Below are 14827 nucleotides of genomic sequence, written 5' to 3'. Positions count from 1 at the left end.
CATGAGCTTCAGCCTGGTCATTGTCTCTCGCACATCGTCGTCGCTGGACCCGCCTCGACTCGCCGCAGATTACAGGCTTTTTTCCCCACTCTCGGCGTTTTCGACTTCACTTGACTCTGTTGGGCGCGCGGCGTCGACGTTTGTGGGCGTCAAGCTCCGTTTACGCCCACCTTTATGAGGAGAGATGGGTCAAAGCTATCGCCGAGCTGGAATGTGGCACAGCCCGCAGATGAAGCTACTCCTCTACATGCGCACAGCCCAGCATCTGCACAGAGCTCCTTTATCTCACACCATCGGACTATGATGTCTGCCCCAAAAGAATGGGTGCGTGCCATGCCAAGATGGGTTGAAGTGCAGATCGAACTTGGCAAGCCTGCTTCTGGGAACAGTGGCCACAGAACAGTCTAGGGAGGCTGTGAGCTCGTGGATCCCGGGCATTTGTACTGGAGGATATAAGGAAGAAGGAGCGCAAGGTCTTGTCGCACTGCTCATGCACCCTCAACCTGACCTCGTCTTCTACCCATAAATCCCAGGATCGAAACCTGACAAGATGCTCGCGAAGCCCAAGTTCATCATTGTCACGGTGTGCCTCGCTCTTGTGCTGATGTCCAGCGTCATGTCCGCCCATTACCCCGGCGCTTCCGATCTGGACATCAACTTGAATGGATACGAAGCGCTTTGTGGCAAAGATAGCGACCGCAAGCATCCCTGCTTCACCCATTGGTGGATTGGCCTGGACCGTGCTGTCGTCGAATTCGACAACAAGGCTATCGATGTCAGAAAGGAGGTGATGGTGAAAGACGATCACTGGACTGGTGCGTATCTCAGGATCATTCTATCTGCTTCTCGACTGCTCTGAACCATTCTGACGTCAATCCCTTCCTGCGCACAGACTTTGGCATGAAGGACGCATCCGAGCCTTTCTCGCTTACGTATCTCGACACCAACACCGCCCAACTATTCTACTCCAACTACAATCCCGTGGATGGATGCTATGACATCGAGGTGTCTATCTCTACATACGTCCGAGGTTGGCGAATCTGGGTCTCGGATGAGATCGGAGACGACAGGGACCTTGACACTCAAAATGGACTCTCTTCCAAGACAAGGTTCTGTACAAAGTGGCTTCACATTCATGTCAAGCCCGACGGAAGAGGAAATCCTTCCGGCTACTGAGCGTCGCAACATCTCACGTCCCGAATGGGCTGTACTGCGCCAGCTTTGCTCACGGGGAGCCATAACTTCGCTACAGTGCTTGCAGCACATCTAGCCATCAGCGACCTCGTCACACCTTTGCCTTTCCTCTCGTCAAATAAGCAGTGACAGCTTTTGTTATTTTTGCCGTCCACCTCTTCGTATGATACCCGATGGCCTCGTCTCATATCTTTTGCTCTCATGAATGAAGTAGGGTGCAAACGTCGCTGCCCATGCGTCGCTATACGCAATGGTGACCTCCGAATGCCATGTTCGACTTCAGTGCCATCATCAAGCATCACATCCGACAACCGACAAAGAGGGCCCGTGATATCGCAGATGTTCTAGCGCGACGAAACATTTCAATTGAGAAAGGGTGATAGCATGTTAGTCGCCGAAGCATTGTCATTTCATTTACAGATGTGGTAACCAACACGCTCTGTTCCGAGTACGGACGTACTGTAATCGCTCTGTCGAGCGAGGCCGACGGACACGACGTATCTGACCAAATGAGCTGTCGTGAACTAGCGGCGACCGAGAAAGGACGAGACTGGCGCTTTCGGCGTGGGACAAGGGCGCAATCACTTGCCAAGCACATGCAGACAATATATCTGACCATCACCGAGACGAGTCATTATTGTCTCTTTTAGCCATTGATGTCGTTCATTGTCGTGAAGATAGCGATGCTATTTGCCAACCAACAGCATGTGACTTCGGGACGAGATTTGGTGTTTGATGCGAGAGCCACCTACCGGACAGACGGGACTCGCTCGGTGTTGCGCTGCTGGCACAATGAGGTGCAATGTTCCGAGCAGAACTTCATCGGCGTACTGACTACCCACGCCCTTTGCGGGCGTTGCTTTATCGACTCTTGCCTCGGAACCGTCACTGCATCTGCCAAACGTGTGGTACCGTGACAGCGAAACAAAAAAGCAGCCACGAGCCCGCACCGATGACGGACATGGCGGCTCTGTGGAAGCGAGTGCATGTCCGCTAGTCTCACGGATATGAACCTCCTCAACAATGCTGCAACTCGGCTTTCATCGCTCCGAACATCGCAAGTATGATGGGTGTGACTTCGCTCGCTATAGACGCCGTGTGTGTCTTGGACTCAAGGTTTCAGAATCCGTGCTGAGCTAGATCTGAAGGCATATAAGCTTCGATCAAGGCGGTGCTTTCACCATGTTCCAGCATCCGCTCTCAAACCTTTCAGCAGCCAAACCCTCTGTTTACATGAAAATGCTCGTCCAAACTCCCCTCTTTCTCCTCTTTGCCACCCTGTTCATGCCGCTGGGCTGCCTGGCTATCCCCGCTGGTGGCTTCTCCGACATCGCAGAGTCCTCCTCCAGCTCGAAAGGACGTCCAGACATTCAACTGGAGGCAAGCCCGATGGGCCACGACTCAACGAGGTACTATACACGCATCCTGAACAGCCATCTGCGGGATCTAGGCCCGCAGCATGCTGCAACAGCTTGGCCCGCACCTCGAGGAGGATCGTACGTCCATGACAGCGTGCCTTGGGTCCACAGCGACTTGCTCTCGAACCGAGAGAACCGAAGGCTCATGTATCTTGGCATGACTCCCGACAACAAACGGAAGGTTTATGCCAATGTGATGCTGGAACGAGGACGTGGCGAAACTCCAAACGTCGCCATCGTTTCTACTCCGAAGGTCTGGAATTCCATGGGCGCCAAAATGCAGCTGCACACCTTCGCTGAAGTCCACTCTTACCAGCCTTCCGCGCTCCAGGAGGCCGTAAGCACTCATTTCAACACAGGCAAGCTCAACAGCCTCGCCTCCAGATTCCTGCCGATGGATGCGCAGGACAGGTTCGAGGCCCTCGTCGGTCACCGACCCGCCTTCTAGCTTCTCTCGAATAGCTATCCAGATCGGCGACAGCTTGAAGCCAGCAGGCCTGCGCTTCGGCATACCATCTTTTTGAGAAGCGGGCTCTTTCAGGTGCTTCTATCGTGCCTTAGTTTTCCTCAGTCCACGCTCATTCTTTCCTTCACGCTTTACTTGTCTGTCTGTCGCTCGCCTACTTTTCAATTCAAGTCCTTTCCAGCCAGCTTCTGTATGGCGACACATTCTTCCACGTCACATCTGCAGTGCGCCGCTTTCTTTCTTGCGATAAATGTCTTCGCCCAGGGTGGAGTGCGCTATATGCTTGGGCACTTTGCCACGAGTCAAATACTGCGTAGCCGTAACCCTGAGTGCCGCAGAGAGTGCAGGGCGACTATCAGCTTCGCATGCAGGAATTTGCCTCTGCATGCTTTCCTGACCTTCAGCCTTGGCTTTACGGCGTTTCCATAGATACCGTCAAGCTTATATACAGCAGGTGTCCACCGTGCCTTTACAGGTGAGCTGCAAACAAAGTCTGGGAAAGTAGCCGAGCATTCGTCAAACAAAAAGCTCTGACTTAGAGCAGCTGACGACAGTTGCGCTCACCGTAAGAAACCGGGGTCGCATTCGAGCCTGGGTCAAACCTTTTTATGGGAGTTCGCTGCGAGCTTCGATCTCGCACCGACAGATTGAAGGACTCTTGGACCTCGAGATGGGAAAGTCGTAGCCATAGAGCTCGAGACCTAAGCATGGGTGGCCGCAACATCGACTCGCACGAATTGGCGCGGGGACCAACTCGCATCGGCGTCTTCATATGTGAAGTTCAAGCCGCATCAGTGTGCATGGCTTTGTTGACATATGATTTGTGCACACAGAGACTCGCCGTGGAACCCCGTCTTCGTCATCATCACCAATTCACTCTTACGAAGCAATCCAATCTTGGCGGCAAGTACCGTTACAGATTTGCTCAAACGCTCCGACGAGGAGCTCTGCGTCCTTCAATGGAAGCGATGCATATGGTCAAGAGAAATGTCGCGTGCGATTGACAAGGACGGTGCGGTGTCTCAAGAGCCCACACATGAAAGCATTGCTCACGGTGTATCGTAGACGAACATCACGGCGCCTACAATTGAAAAGGAGGGTACCGTTTTTAGCCCTCATCCGATCTATCTTGTGTCGCGATGTTCAACGGGCGCCGCAATGAAGTCGCCACTGTTGTGGTTCAAGCAATCACGAGCTGAGTCTTGGGCCCACTCGGTCAATTATTCACCGTCCTGCCGGGCTAGATGGGTGTTTTTCGCCGAAGATCTTGATGAATTGTGCGGATTCAGGGACTGCAGCGTGATCTCAGCACAGCAATGTCGCTGGTATCGTGACGGGGGTATGCATGGTCGATGAGGGCCGGCAGTGAGCGCAACTGGGATTTGAGACCGTAGGGGTCCCTCTGCATCCGAATGACGTGCATCTGCAACTCATTGATGGTGGGTGCGATGTGCATTTCATAAATTACAAGGATACTGCCGTTCCGACTGGCGACTCCATCGACCATATGTCCAGGATCCGTACCACGATACCGGCACGCAGGTTGGTGCTTGGCACTGGCATTCTACGTTGTCCTCACAACTTTTCTTGGCGGAAGACGAGGAGCAGTGTGGTAGCATGCAACCAGATCTCGTATTGGCGACAACGGATGGCGGGACGACTGCAGCCCACATTCTCCATCAACGGCTTTGGCGCGATTGCCGCTACTAGTACCGCCAAGATACTGAGGTTGAGATCCGCACCGTTTCATCGACTTCCTGCTCACCATACATGGTGGATTCGGTGACTTAGCAGGAAAGCTCGGACCTCGGGCAGTCCATCTCGCTGGGACATTGGTGCAAGAATGGCCCGGGCCAGTCAAGTCAGATGGGATATAAAGGGACTGCTTTTAGAGTCTGAGATCGTCTCCTCAATACATTCCATTGAGTCTTGACACTACTAGCCCCATCGCCACCATAAACTACTCTCAAGCACCTTAAACTCTCAAAATCAGCACTGCAACAATGCATTTCCCGAACTTTATCAAGCTGTTCACCTGCTTTGGCGTAATCGCCGTGGCTATGGTGCAGAACAAGGCTTGGGGGGCCAATGCTGTGCCGGTAGTTCAACCGGATCCCATGGACCGTAGCACGGTCACAGCATGGTCGGGCCAGATCATGGGTAAGATGAATGCCCTTGGCTCACCTCCTAGCCGAATGGATGTGGCAACCGTTCCACTGGGCCAGATGAGGAGCCTGGCTGACCGTGTCAGGAACGAGCTTCGAGAGCGGTCCAGCGATCGTCATCTGCTCTACCTTGGGCCTTCCTCCCGGGGTCACATGTACGCCTTCCCACTGACCAGAACCGAGCATGGACTTCGCCTTGCAACCGGTCCTTCTGATCGCTACAGCCAGATGGCTTTGATTTCGGTCTCTCCTCGCGGCCGAGGAGAGCGCTCGATCTACCTCCACGACATTGTTGGTGCCTGGGTTCCGAACAAGAACATCATGTACCAGAACCTCATGGGAGCCAACGCTTATCAGTACGGAGACGCTCCGGTCACTCACGATCTTGACCGACTGCTCGCCGGCCACATCCATGGCTTCTAGTGACGCCGTTCTCGTCTCTAGGACGAGTCATTCTCGCTAGCTCGAGTTCACCACAGAATTGCTTCTGTTTCTCCTGACCTCTGTTGAGGCTGTCCTACCGTGTAGATCGCGCCTTCACGTCCCCTCCCCGTTTTACTTCATTCTGGTCTATATGCTGCTGTGCAGCTGTTCAACGGCCTCGACGGCCCGACGCATCGCCCTCATTGTGGCGTCCGGCACATTAAAGTCATTGTGGTTTCGACCGGTCGAAACCCACATCCCGTGAAGGCAACCCAGACCGCCGGTCCTGGTCTGGCCACCGTCTCACAGTCTTGACCCTCTCGCCAATGCAATCACATCCGTCTCAGTTCAACCCCATTTTTCATCCTCCTTCAGTTAGTTCACTACAATAACGTAGTGCTCGTATAGTGTGTGCACTGTAGCATTGTTGTCCTCAACAGTTTCGATCGCCTGGTTGTTACCGTCTATATCGAGTTTTCACTCAATGGCTTGCATGCCTGAGACTTTCTCGTTTCGGGGCTCCTGTCAGTTCGCAGAGTGGGGTACCGTGCGAGCTTGTCTGTACGGTATGATGATACAGTCGGTTGTGCGTGATCGAGCCAAGCATCGAACTGTTACAGAATAAGGTCACACCACCGGCATTCCAGTATGAAATCGCATCACTATGTTTCCCACGTCTGTCCCACTCTCAGAAGCTTCAGATTGGCGATGTCGATACATGCGGTCCATGAAAGTTTGAGATTCCGTCGCAGGATGTATCGTATTATCACATATGTCTGGCTTTCAGTGGCACCTCAAGCAGAACATCTGTGTGGTCTTCGCAGACCAGGAATGTGGCTGGCCTGATTTCAGTGGGTTTTCATCACTGTGAATGTGGCGGAGGCGCTAAGTAATCTACTGTACAGAACCGGGATCGGGTCTGAGCATCGGTCTTGGTCGGCACTTTCACTCCCGAAGCTTCCCACCGGACCGTCTGAAGCATTTAACCCCGGCCCACCCACTCATGGACGTATGCTGGAGCAGGAGTCAGGCCAGGATCGCAAGCTGGAGGCGCTTTTCCACACTTCTCATTTGCTGAACTTTCTCACGCCAGGCTTCTTGAAAGCGACTTCGACTGACCTGCGTCTGACCATCTTTGAGCAGCTTTCTTCAGGACGTCTCTGAGTGGGTCTTCAGTCCTACAAAAGCTCTGCAAGAATGGGTGCATCACAGCTGCTGGTCGATACTTCTCTCAGAACGGCTCAACCGGTCGAGGTGGCTCATCATGAGGATCAACGGCGCGCGTCTACTGTGGGCCACGACGCGCCTTCTGAGCCTCGTGCTCGTTGCGAGTTACCTGGTCAACGAATCAGTTGTCGCAGCAGGTGATGACGAGAAAGGTAAAGGACTCGAACCATCAAGCTTCATCTTCGAGTCTTCTGGTCCAGCTCGACAATCTGGAGCTTCTTCTGTGCCTCGCAGGCGAAGCCGACTTTCAGTTATGGGACCACCCTCAACTCCAGGCTCGTCCTCGAACCCAGGCCTTTTCTCGGAACCTGGCTCGTCCTCAAGCCCCGCCTCGTCCTCGTCTCCTGGCTCGTCTATGGCTCCTGGCATCTCCTCAGCTCCTGGAACGTGGTCAGATCCTCTTGTCATATCTGACGTTGGCACAGCTGCACCTCCTCCAACGGTCCCCGAGGTCGAAATCGTACCCTCTTCCGTCCAATTTCCGCCCTTCATTGATGTCGCTCCTATCCCGGAGCACGAACCCTGGCACATGTATCGCCAGTTCAGGTACAGACTCGCTCAGCTCGACATCGACCACCGAAGCTTGGCTCTACTCAACCCTCGCGCGGATTTTGTCGGGGACCATCGCACGATGTTGAGAGATCAGCTTCAGGCTCAAGTCGACTTGAAGATCGCGCTCCACCTGACACCAACGATCGATCACGGAGGCAGAGTCTATGCGGTACCGATTATTCGCGACTCGGTGAAAGAGGCGTTGATTGGATCGAAAAGCATCCATAACGTGGGATGGGCCTTGCTTGGTATTTGGCCGGGAAGGCAAACATCGGTCGCTTGGCTCGGATATGCTCTCCTGGACGTCAGAGGTCGGGCTTCTTTCATCAAAAAACTCCAGGACTCTGGCAAGGTGAAAGTTCTGGCGGACCTGCTAAAGCCTATACCGGTGGTATGAGGCTTGCTGTCGTAAATGCCTCCTGCAGCCTTGGTGACAGTCCATTGTAAGCCAGCTTTATCACAACAGATTTGGTCTTGACGGAGCAGACCTCGCGGACTGCAGCCAAGCTGCCGCCGAGAGCATGAATGCTCCTCAATGTCTACTGAAATGACTACTGTCCGATCTAGCACTTCCAGTCAGAAAGCCGGCCTCGCTCATTTCATCACCAACCCTCTTTTGTCAGCTATAGTGTTCGTTCTTGCTCCTATCCCAAGCTCTGAATGCGACGCTTGTACCCAAACTGGTGGAGCCCAGAGCTCAGAGGTAGAGTGACAACATATGTCATTTCAACGCTTTGCTACTCGTTCTAGGGGCGCTTGGACACGGCACAGTCGCTCGGCTGAGGTAAGCAGATACTTGAAGGATCTGGGTTGCGTGCGATGACGTCGAGAAGACTGTGTTCGTGCTTCTCGAAGGTAATCGAGCCAGTTTGCCCGCCTATCGAGGGGAGGAAGCGCCGCTTCCCGAGGTCGATGCATGAGCATTGCTGATCTTCCTTTCAAAGTCGGTGTCGCCGTTCTGTACCCTCTGCATTTGGTCGAGGGCGTTTGGCTTGAAGGACAGCGCAACAGCATCAAAGTGATGATCATACGTCTGGTCTTTTCTCCGGATCGTATTTGCGAAAACAGATTTACGGTCCGACGGCAGCTGAGAGAAGGTGGATTGGAGATCTTTGAAGCGGTTTGCTTCGTTCGGGTTCACAGGTTTGCGCTTGTACAGGCCTTCGAAGAACAGCAGAGCATGTCGCTGCCAGAAGTCGGAGACTAGCTGATCGTACGTTCGATAAGCCGCCTCAATATCATACAGGTGGTCGGGTAGCCTTCCTTGTATCATTGGGAGCAACAAAATCTGACGCTTACCCTCTTTCAGAGCTTTGTTGACTGGGCCAAGCTTGTACTCGTAGTATTGCTGGATCATCATGCGGTAAAACGCTTGACTCTCAAGTTGAAGGTGGATGCCGTACGGCTGCTCCGGGTTGCCCTCGAGGTAGGCTAAATGATGCATGTTCATAGCCAGCCTTTCGGGAATTTCCAGTCTGATAGGATCGGATTCGTAAACGATACGCATGGCGGCATCGAGCTGGGACAAATGGGAAGGTAAAGGCGGAAAGCAAGTCACCGGAGAGATGAGGAAGCTGGCGAAAAGCTGAATCGGATCTCGAAATTGTCAGATGGCTGCTTGGCGATATGTTCAGTGGATTTCAGCGTAGAGGGCTCACCGTAAGAGCAATGAGGTTCACCATAGATGGCATCATGGTCGGAGGTATCAAGGTTTGGCGGGAAGTCAGACCACAAAAGGTTTGCTGAGATAAGGAACAAGTCGAAGCTGGTTGTCGACATATATAAGCTTGTCCTTCGAGCAGACCTGGCAATTACTGTGCAAAGGCTCACCTTCGCTCCAATCATCACTCAAACACCATCAGACCGAGCGAAGGCCGCTCATGATGAATCAAGAACGCTCCAAATCTTGGTAAACATGAAACCTGCCTACTGTTGGTGCCACCTGTGGCAAGCGGTCCCACATCTCGTGCGAATCTGTCTCTGCTCCATTCAAAGTCACAGGAACGTAGAATGCAAACAGAGGGTCAGCGGCAATCGCGCGTCCGCTTCAAAGCTTCCAAACGTGACAACATGATACCGTGCTCAGCCCGACGGAGGCTGTCACGATTTCATTCGAGACCGGCACAATCCGAGATGGAATGCGGGTACTGTCCATTTCGTTGACAAATGAGATGGATCTCGACCGCCGTATTCGTCGCCTCATCTTCCGCTCCATATAAGGTCCTGTGGTCGCCCTCCGGTAGTCTTTACGACACATCGTCCGGAGGTTGCCGTGTCACGTGGCTGTCTCGATCAACGTATACATCAGGTGAGCAAGGCGCGAATCGGCACTCGACCCTCTAGCAGAAGAACAAACAGCATGGCATGCACCGATCTTGCACCGACCGGTGTCTGAGCGATCCCGACGCGCGAAAACGGCGACTCAGTAGGCCGGGCCAGGCTCATTGTAACGAGTCATAACAGCGCGGGCCACGTTCCGCAGATCATTCGTGATGTGACCATGCTTGACTGCTAGGTTGATAGAACCATAATCTTACTGACACGGACCAGCGGCATGCGCTTGATACACCCACTTTGTGTGCAGGAACCGCACGTCGAGGAGCAGATCGGAGCTGACCGTCGACTCAAGCGAGCCGCGGTACAAAGTTGTACGATCAGCTCCGCTTTCTTTCATCGCCGGCAGTGTGCCTTCCAGCATGTCGCAGCTGTCGACTCCGTCTGCCCTGTCCTGCGAGGTGACGGGAAGTGTCGGCTCACAGCGGCCACTACACGGAATGCTTAGGTCTGACAAGGTACAAATAGGAAGAGGCTTGGAAGAACGAAAATACGTATCCCAACGACCTGCGATCATTTCTTCGGGCCTCTCGACTGGAGAAGGATACAGAACCCCTCTTCAGCGTCTTCCACACCAGCCGAACAAGATGCTGATCATCAAGCTAAGCTTGTTCGCACTGCTGGCGGCAGTAGTGCCTTTCTCTGGAGCCTTTCCAGTTGGGCCGGACTGGTCGGGTGACAATCATCCGGTCCTTGCAGGACAAGGTATCGACCTCGATCTGAACATTGCTCCGCCCACCTCGCCAAGCTTGGGCCACCTGACAGATGCTGGGGTCTTGGACAGCACGGGCCCAGAGTCTGTGCTGAGCAGAGGCGCCGCTGCGTCGTCCTCTACCGATCTTCTCCGCCACAACACCGATCAATTTTTGGCCCCGCTTCCTGTAGTGAGGCGAGACGTTGCAAAAGCGCTCCTTTCTCTGCGCTTTGGTATCAGCTCCAACGAACCTGTTGAGGCCGTGCTCAGCCCCGTCGAACGTCTCGCCGCCCGAAGGATGGGCTCGGACCATATCCACAGCCCTCATCCGACTTGGCTCTACGCAGTTGTCGACGAGCCCCAGCACGATCTCACGTACAAGCGGCAGCTATACGTCGCCGCGCCCATCGCCAACCACGACTGGAGAAGTAGCTTTGGTGTACCACTCACTCGTGACACTGCAGACTGGCTCCCGATCGTCTTCTACAAGGCAGGCATCGAACCGGACCAACGCAACTCCCTCAGACTCGCTGGGGTTGAAGTCGTCAAGAATATGGAGGATGCGAGAAAGGTTCTGCAGGAGTGGGGACCCTCTCATAGTCTGCCTGACATTGTCAAAGAGCTGGGCTTCAGCCTCCATGACCTTGTCTCACTTCCATGAGCCGCTCCACTCCCGAAGCGATGCACGCAAAGCTGAAGACCAATGCCACAGTCCTGCAGCGCATATAGCTGTGTCTCGCTCGATCCCAAGCACCACTGATGGTCAGACACTTGCAATGACGATGCCCCGGTGAGCAATTTGAGTGCTGTGATGTGGATGACGATGCAGGTGGATGCTGGCTAGCTGATGCCTAGCCGCGGTACATGCTAGTATGCCGAGGTGATCGCAACGAGCGATTGTGGAGGTTCTAGAGGCATGGCAGACACCAGAGAGCCCCTACAGTATGCATGCTTCAGGCGTGCGTGCCTCCACAAAGCTTTCTGCACTTTGTGCGAGACCCCTTATACCGCCATGCTCCAGCGCCGCACCGATCGGTCAGGAGGAGAGATGCGCATTGGTGGCTTTGAGCCAATCACTGCTTGCGATTCGAGGGCTTCCACTTCGGACGTACGCGATAGTGGAGGTTGGACATAGGGCAGGTGCATTTCTGCGCTGTTCGGGTATCTCCAGCATTCCTCCGTGGAATCCTCGACGGCCGAGTATAGCTCTCTTCGCTGGAGCGTCGATGCCGCGGAGATGAGGTGCTCGCCGAAAAACAAAGTGTTAAGTTCGTATCCCCAAGGGGGGACAGGCTGGTCTCCGTGGATTTCTTGTGCTCGTGCAGGGACTTGCAGCGGATGCTAGGTTTTCGTGCAGATGGCGTTTCCGGCCGCAGTCGATTCAGACCCCAAGCCGTCGATCCGGCTGCAAGGTATCCACAACGAATCCTTTCGCGCGACCCCTCCCTTCTATCCAAGACTTCCTGCTTGCCTGAGCAAAGGCTGTCCAGTGGTTGGGAAGACACAGCACCGCTTTGTGGTCGGATGGTCAACGAGAGAAAGGTTGGAGGCAGTTTCAACGTGGAACGAGCGCATCAGGGTCCAAGACGGAGGCTCCTTCGGAACGGATGCCTGCTCGGAAGCCTGCTCGGGGCGACGACGACGTTGCAGTGTGGAAAGAAGGGCACCATCCGCGGATGTGTTTGACCCGCGGTCGCAAGTAGTGTGACAGTGCGTAGCTCAGACTGGTCCCGAACAGGGAGCCGAGAATTTTGTCGCGATCAGGCATGCGAGAAGTCTGGCCCGCCGAATGGCGAGCCGAGCTGTTTGCGAGCGCAGCTCGTTAAATCCAGGCGAGGCGCGCGACTCCTCCGCGGCGACGACCTGCAGCTCCGCAGCTGAGGCGGCTACGCCCGTCGATCCCACTCGCGCTGCAGGCACTCGTTGACAGTTGCCAAGCAACTGACAGCGGCAGCTGGCTATCCCGTCCCACGTGCGTCAAGACTGAGCCATGGTCTCCCGCAGGCTTTTGCACGCCAGACCGGCGATTACGAATGCTCCAATGAGCGCTTCCGGGCAGCGTCAGTCGTCCACGGCGTGGGTGAGCGGACCATCGATAACGCTTCTGCTGGCCTCAATCTATCCGCAGCCGCCTTCATAGCGGATGTTCAATATGACACCCGAGGCCATCCCAGGCTGAGCGCAGATGTTTTCCATGTGTATAAATGCAGCCGCTTCTCACACCAATGATCTCCACCATAGCTCATCAGCCTCAGTACAAACATCCTCTCTCCCGACATGGATACCGTTCACACTGCCGCGACCACGCGCTCTCCTTCGCCCGCTGTCGATGCCCGCAGCCTCGACGATAGGCACTCGGCTGAGCATCCTTCTTCGGAAAAGTCGCTCGGACATGCCTTCTCAGACAAGGCTCCTTCCCAGGATGGCGAAGCCATTCCAACGATGGAGTACCCACAGGGCGCTAAATTCTACCTCATCATGGTCTCCATCGTCCTCACCATCCTGCTCGTCAGGTAAGTCTCACGAATCTCTGTGGGCAGTCGCACGATCAAAGAAGCCGACTGACATCCCTTCCACTCTCGGCGTCATACAGTCTCGACCAAACGATCGTGTCCACCGCAATTCCCGAGGTCAGCAACCAGTTCAACTCGTTCAGCGACGTCGGCTGGTACGGCTCCGCTTATCTCCTCACCTCGACATGCTTCCAGCCGCTTTTCGGACGCCTCTACTCGCGCTTCCCGATCAAGTGGGTCTTCATCGCAGCTCTCACCATCTTTGAGCTCGGCTCGCTCATCTGCGGCGTGGCGCAGGACTCGACGACGTTCATCGTCGGACGTGCTGTCGCTGGTGTCGGCATGTCAGGCGCCTACTCGGGCACTATGATCATCGTGACGCTCATCAGCCCGGTCCAGATGAGGCCGGTGCTCATGTCCGTTGTGGGAGGCGCATACGGTACCGGCGCGTGCATCGGCCCTATCGTCGGCGGAGCTTTCACGAGTCAGACGACGTGGAGGTGGTGCTTCTACATCAACCTCTGCTTCTACCCTTTTGTCGCTGTGGCCATCCTCGCGTTCCTCAAGGTTCCCAACAGGCCCCAGACCAAGTCGATCATCAACCGTTTTGTGACCATCGACTGGCTAGGTGTGGCGCTTTCGATGTGTTCCGTCATCTGCCTCCTGCTTGCCCTTCAGTGGGGCGGCATTCGATACGAGTGGAGCAACTCCAAGGTCATCGGTCTGCTCGTCGGCTTCTTCGTCATCGCCTTGGCCTTTGCCGTCGAGCAGTGGTACCTTGGCGATAATGCCATCATCCCCTTCCGCCTCCACCGACAGCGTACTGTCGGCTTCGGAAGTCTGGTCAACTTCTGCATCGCGGCGTCCTACTTTGGCCTGCTGTACTTCGTTCCGATCTACTTCCAGTCGGTACGCGGCTCGAGTGCCATCCGCTCGGGCGTTCAGACTCTTCCCTTCGTCGTTGCTGTCATCGTCGCCACCACCCTCTCGGGAGGTCTTATCACCAAGTTCGGCTACTACATTCCTCTCCTCCTCGTTGGTACCGCCATCACAGCAGTGGGTTCTGGCTGCCTGTACCTGCTCCGTCCCGACTCGTCACTTTCGATGTACGTCGGTCTCCAATTCCTTGCTGGTGTTGGACCAGGCATCGCTTTCATGATCCCCTTCAGCGCCGTCTCTGCAGCGCTCGATCCAAGCGACATCGAGATCGGTTCCGCCATCGTCACCTTCTGGCAGACCCTGGGTGGGACTCTGTTCGTCAGTGTCTGCCAGGCCATCTTCCAGAACGAGTTCGTCAAGAGCCTCGGTGCCATCCCTGGCGCTCCGACGGAGGCCATTGTTGCACACGGCGTGTCGGCATTCCGCGCGTTCACCCCGTCCTCGATCCTGCCCCAGGTCGAGCTCGCAGCTAACCTCGCAGTCAACAAGACCTATCTCGCCTCGGTCGCACTCGGCGTCGCCGCTTTCCTTGCAGTGTTTGGCATGGAGCTCAACAAGCGTATTCTGCCGGCGGATCAGCAGGCCCGAGCTGACACTGAAAAGGACGCCGCATAAACACCGTCATACCCCGCTCACTTTGGAGCTTCATGTCTTCTCCACCACACTTTCTCGTCTCAAGAAATATGCAAGCCCGTTGTGATGATTCACCAGAGCTTTGCGCTTGCTAGTCTTTATTAGGGAGCGTTGGGCCCACATATGAGTCCATTGTGACGGTAGCATATTCCTCCAAGCCCGGCGACCGATTGCCAGGAAGTGAGATCACCTTAATTCACCTGTTTACATCGATCATGTGACACATGAAGCCCGGAACGCTAAACAAAGAGGGATAAATAGACCGCCAC

At 54.9% G+C, this 14827-nt stretch overlaps 7 protein-coding genes across 7 annotated transcripts; 6 read left to right on the top strand and 1 right to left on the bottom strand.

The window, feature by feature from the left end:
- Positions 1–550: 550 nt before the first annotated feature.
- Positions 551–1176, top strand: PAN0_017d5525 (uncharacterized protein; the record flags this gene model as incomplete). Its single annotated transcript, XM_014799099.1, has 2 exons — positions 551–815; positions 893–1176. The coding sequence occupies 2 exons, from the start codon at positions 551–553 to the stop codon at positions 1174–1176; spliced, it is 549 nt and encodes a 182-aa protein (XP_014654585.1).
- A 1081-nt stretch (positions 1177–2257) lies between these two features.
- PAN0_017d5524 (uncharacterized protein) lies at positions 2258–3060 on the top strand (the record flags this gene model as incomplete). Its single annotated transcript, XM_014799098.1, has 2 exons — positions 2258–2290; positions 2386–3060. 2 exons carry the CDS (start codon positions 2258–2260, stop codon positions 3058–3060), a joined length of 708 nt encoding a protein of 235 aa, XP_014654584.1.
- Positions 3061–5081: 2021 nt separating this feature from the next.
- PAN0_017d5523 (uncharacterized protein) lies at positions 5082–5666 on the top strand (the record flags this gene model as incomplete). The annotated part of the gene is made up of 1 exon (XM_014799097.1): positions 5082–5666. The coding sequence occupies one exon, from the start codon at positions 5082–5084 to the stop codon at positions 5664–5666; it is 585 nt and encodes a 194-aa protein (XP_014654583.1).
- Positions 5667–6930: 1264 nt separating this feature from the next.
- Positions 6931–7842, top strand: PAN0_017d5522 (uncharacterized protein; the record flags this gene model as incomplete). Its single annotated transcript, XM_014799096.1, has 1 exon — positions 6931–7842. One exon carries the CDS (start codon positions 6931–6933, stop codon positions 7840–7842), a length of 912 nt encoding a protein of 303 aa, XP_014654582.1.
- Positions 7843–8322: 480 nt separating this feature from the next.
- Positions 8323–9139, bottom strand: PAN0_017c5521 (uncharacterized protein; the record flags this gene model as incomplete). Its single annotated transcript, XM_014799095.1, has 2 exons — positions 8323–8964; positions 9104–9139. The coding sequence occupies 2 exons, from the start codon at positions 9137–9139 to the stop codon at positions 8323–8325; spliced, it is 678 nt and encodes a 225-aa protein (XP_014654581.1).
- Positions 9140–10141: 1002 nt separating this feature from the next.
- PAN0_017d5520 (uncharacterized protein) lies at positions 10142–11134 on the top strand (the record flags this gene model as incomplete). Its single annotated transcript, XM_014799094.1, has 1 exon — positions 10142–11134. One exon carries the CDS (start codon positions 10142–10144, stop codon positions 11132–11134), a length of 993 nt encoding a protein of 330 aa, XP_014654580.1.
- Positions 11135–12750: 1616 nt separating this feature from the next.
- PAN0_017d5519 (MFS general substrate transporter) lies at positions 12751–14540 on the top strand (the record flags this gene model as incomplete). The annotated part of the gene is made up of 2 exons (XM_014799093.1): positions 12751–12986; positions 13067–14540. The coding sequence occupies 2 exons, from the start codon at positions 12751–12753 to the stop codon at positions 14538–14540; spliced, it is 1710 nt and encodes a 569-aa protein (XP_014654579.1).
- Positions 14541–14827: the final 287 nt, after the last annotated feature.

This window comes from Moesziomyces antarcticus, assembly GCF_000747765.1.
Source record: "Moesziomyces antarcticus DNA, scaffold: scaffold_v10017, strain JCM 10317, whole genome shotgun sequence".
NCBI lineage: Eukaryota > Fungi > Basidiomycota > Ustilaginomycetes > Ustilaginales > Ustilaginaceae > Moesziomyces > Moesziomyces antarcticus.
This window is presented reverse-complemented; position numbering and strand designations above follow the sequence as displayed.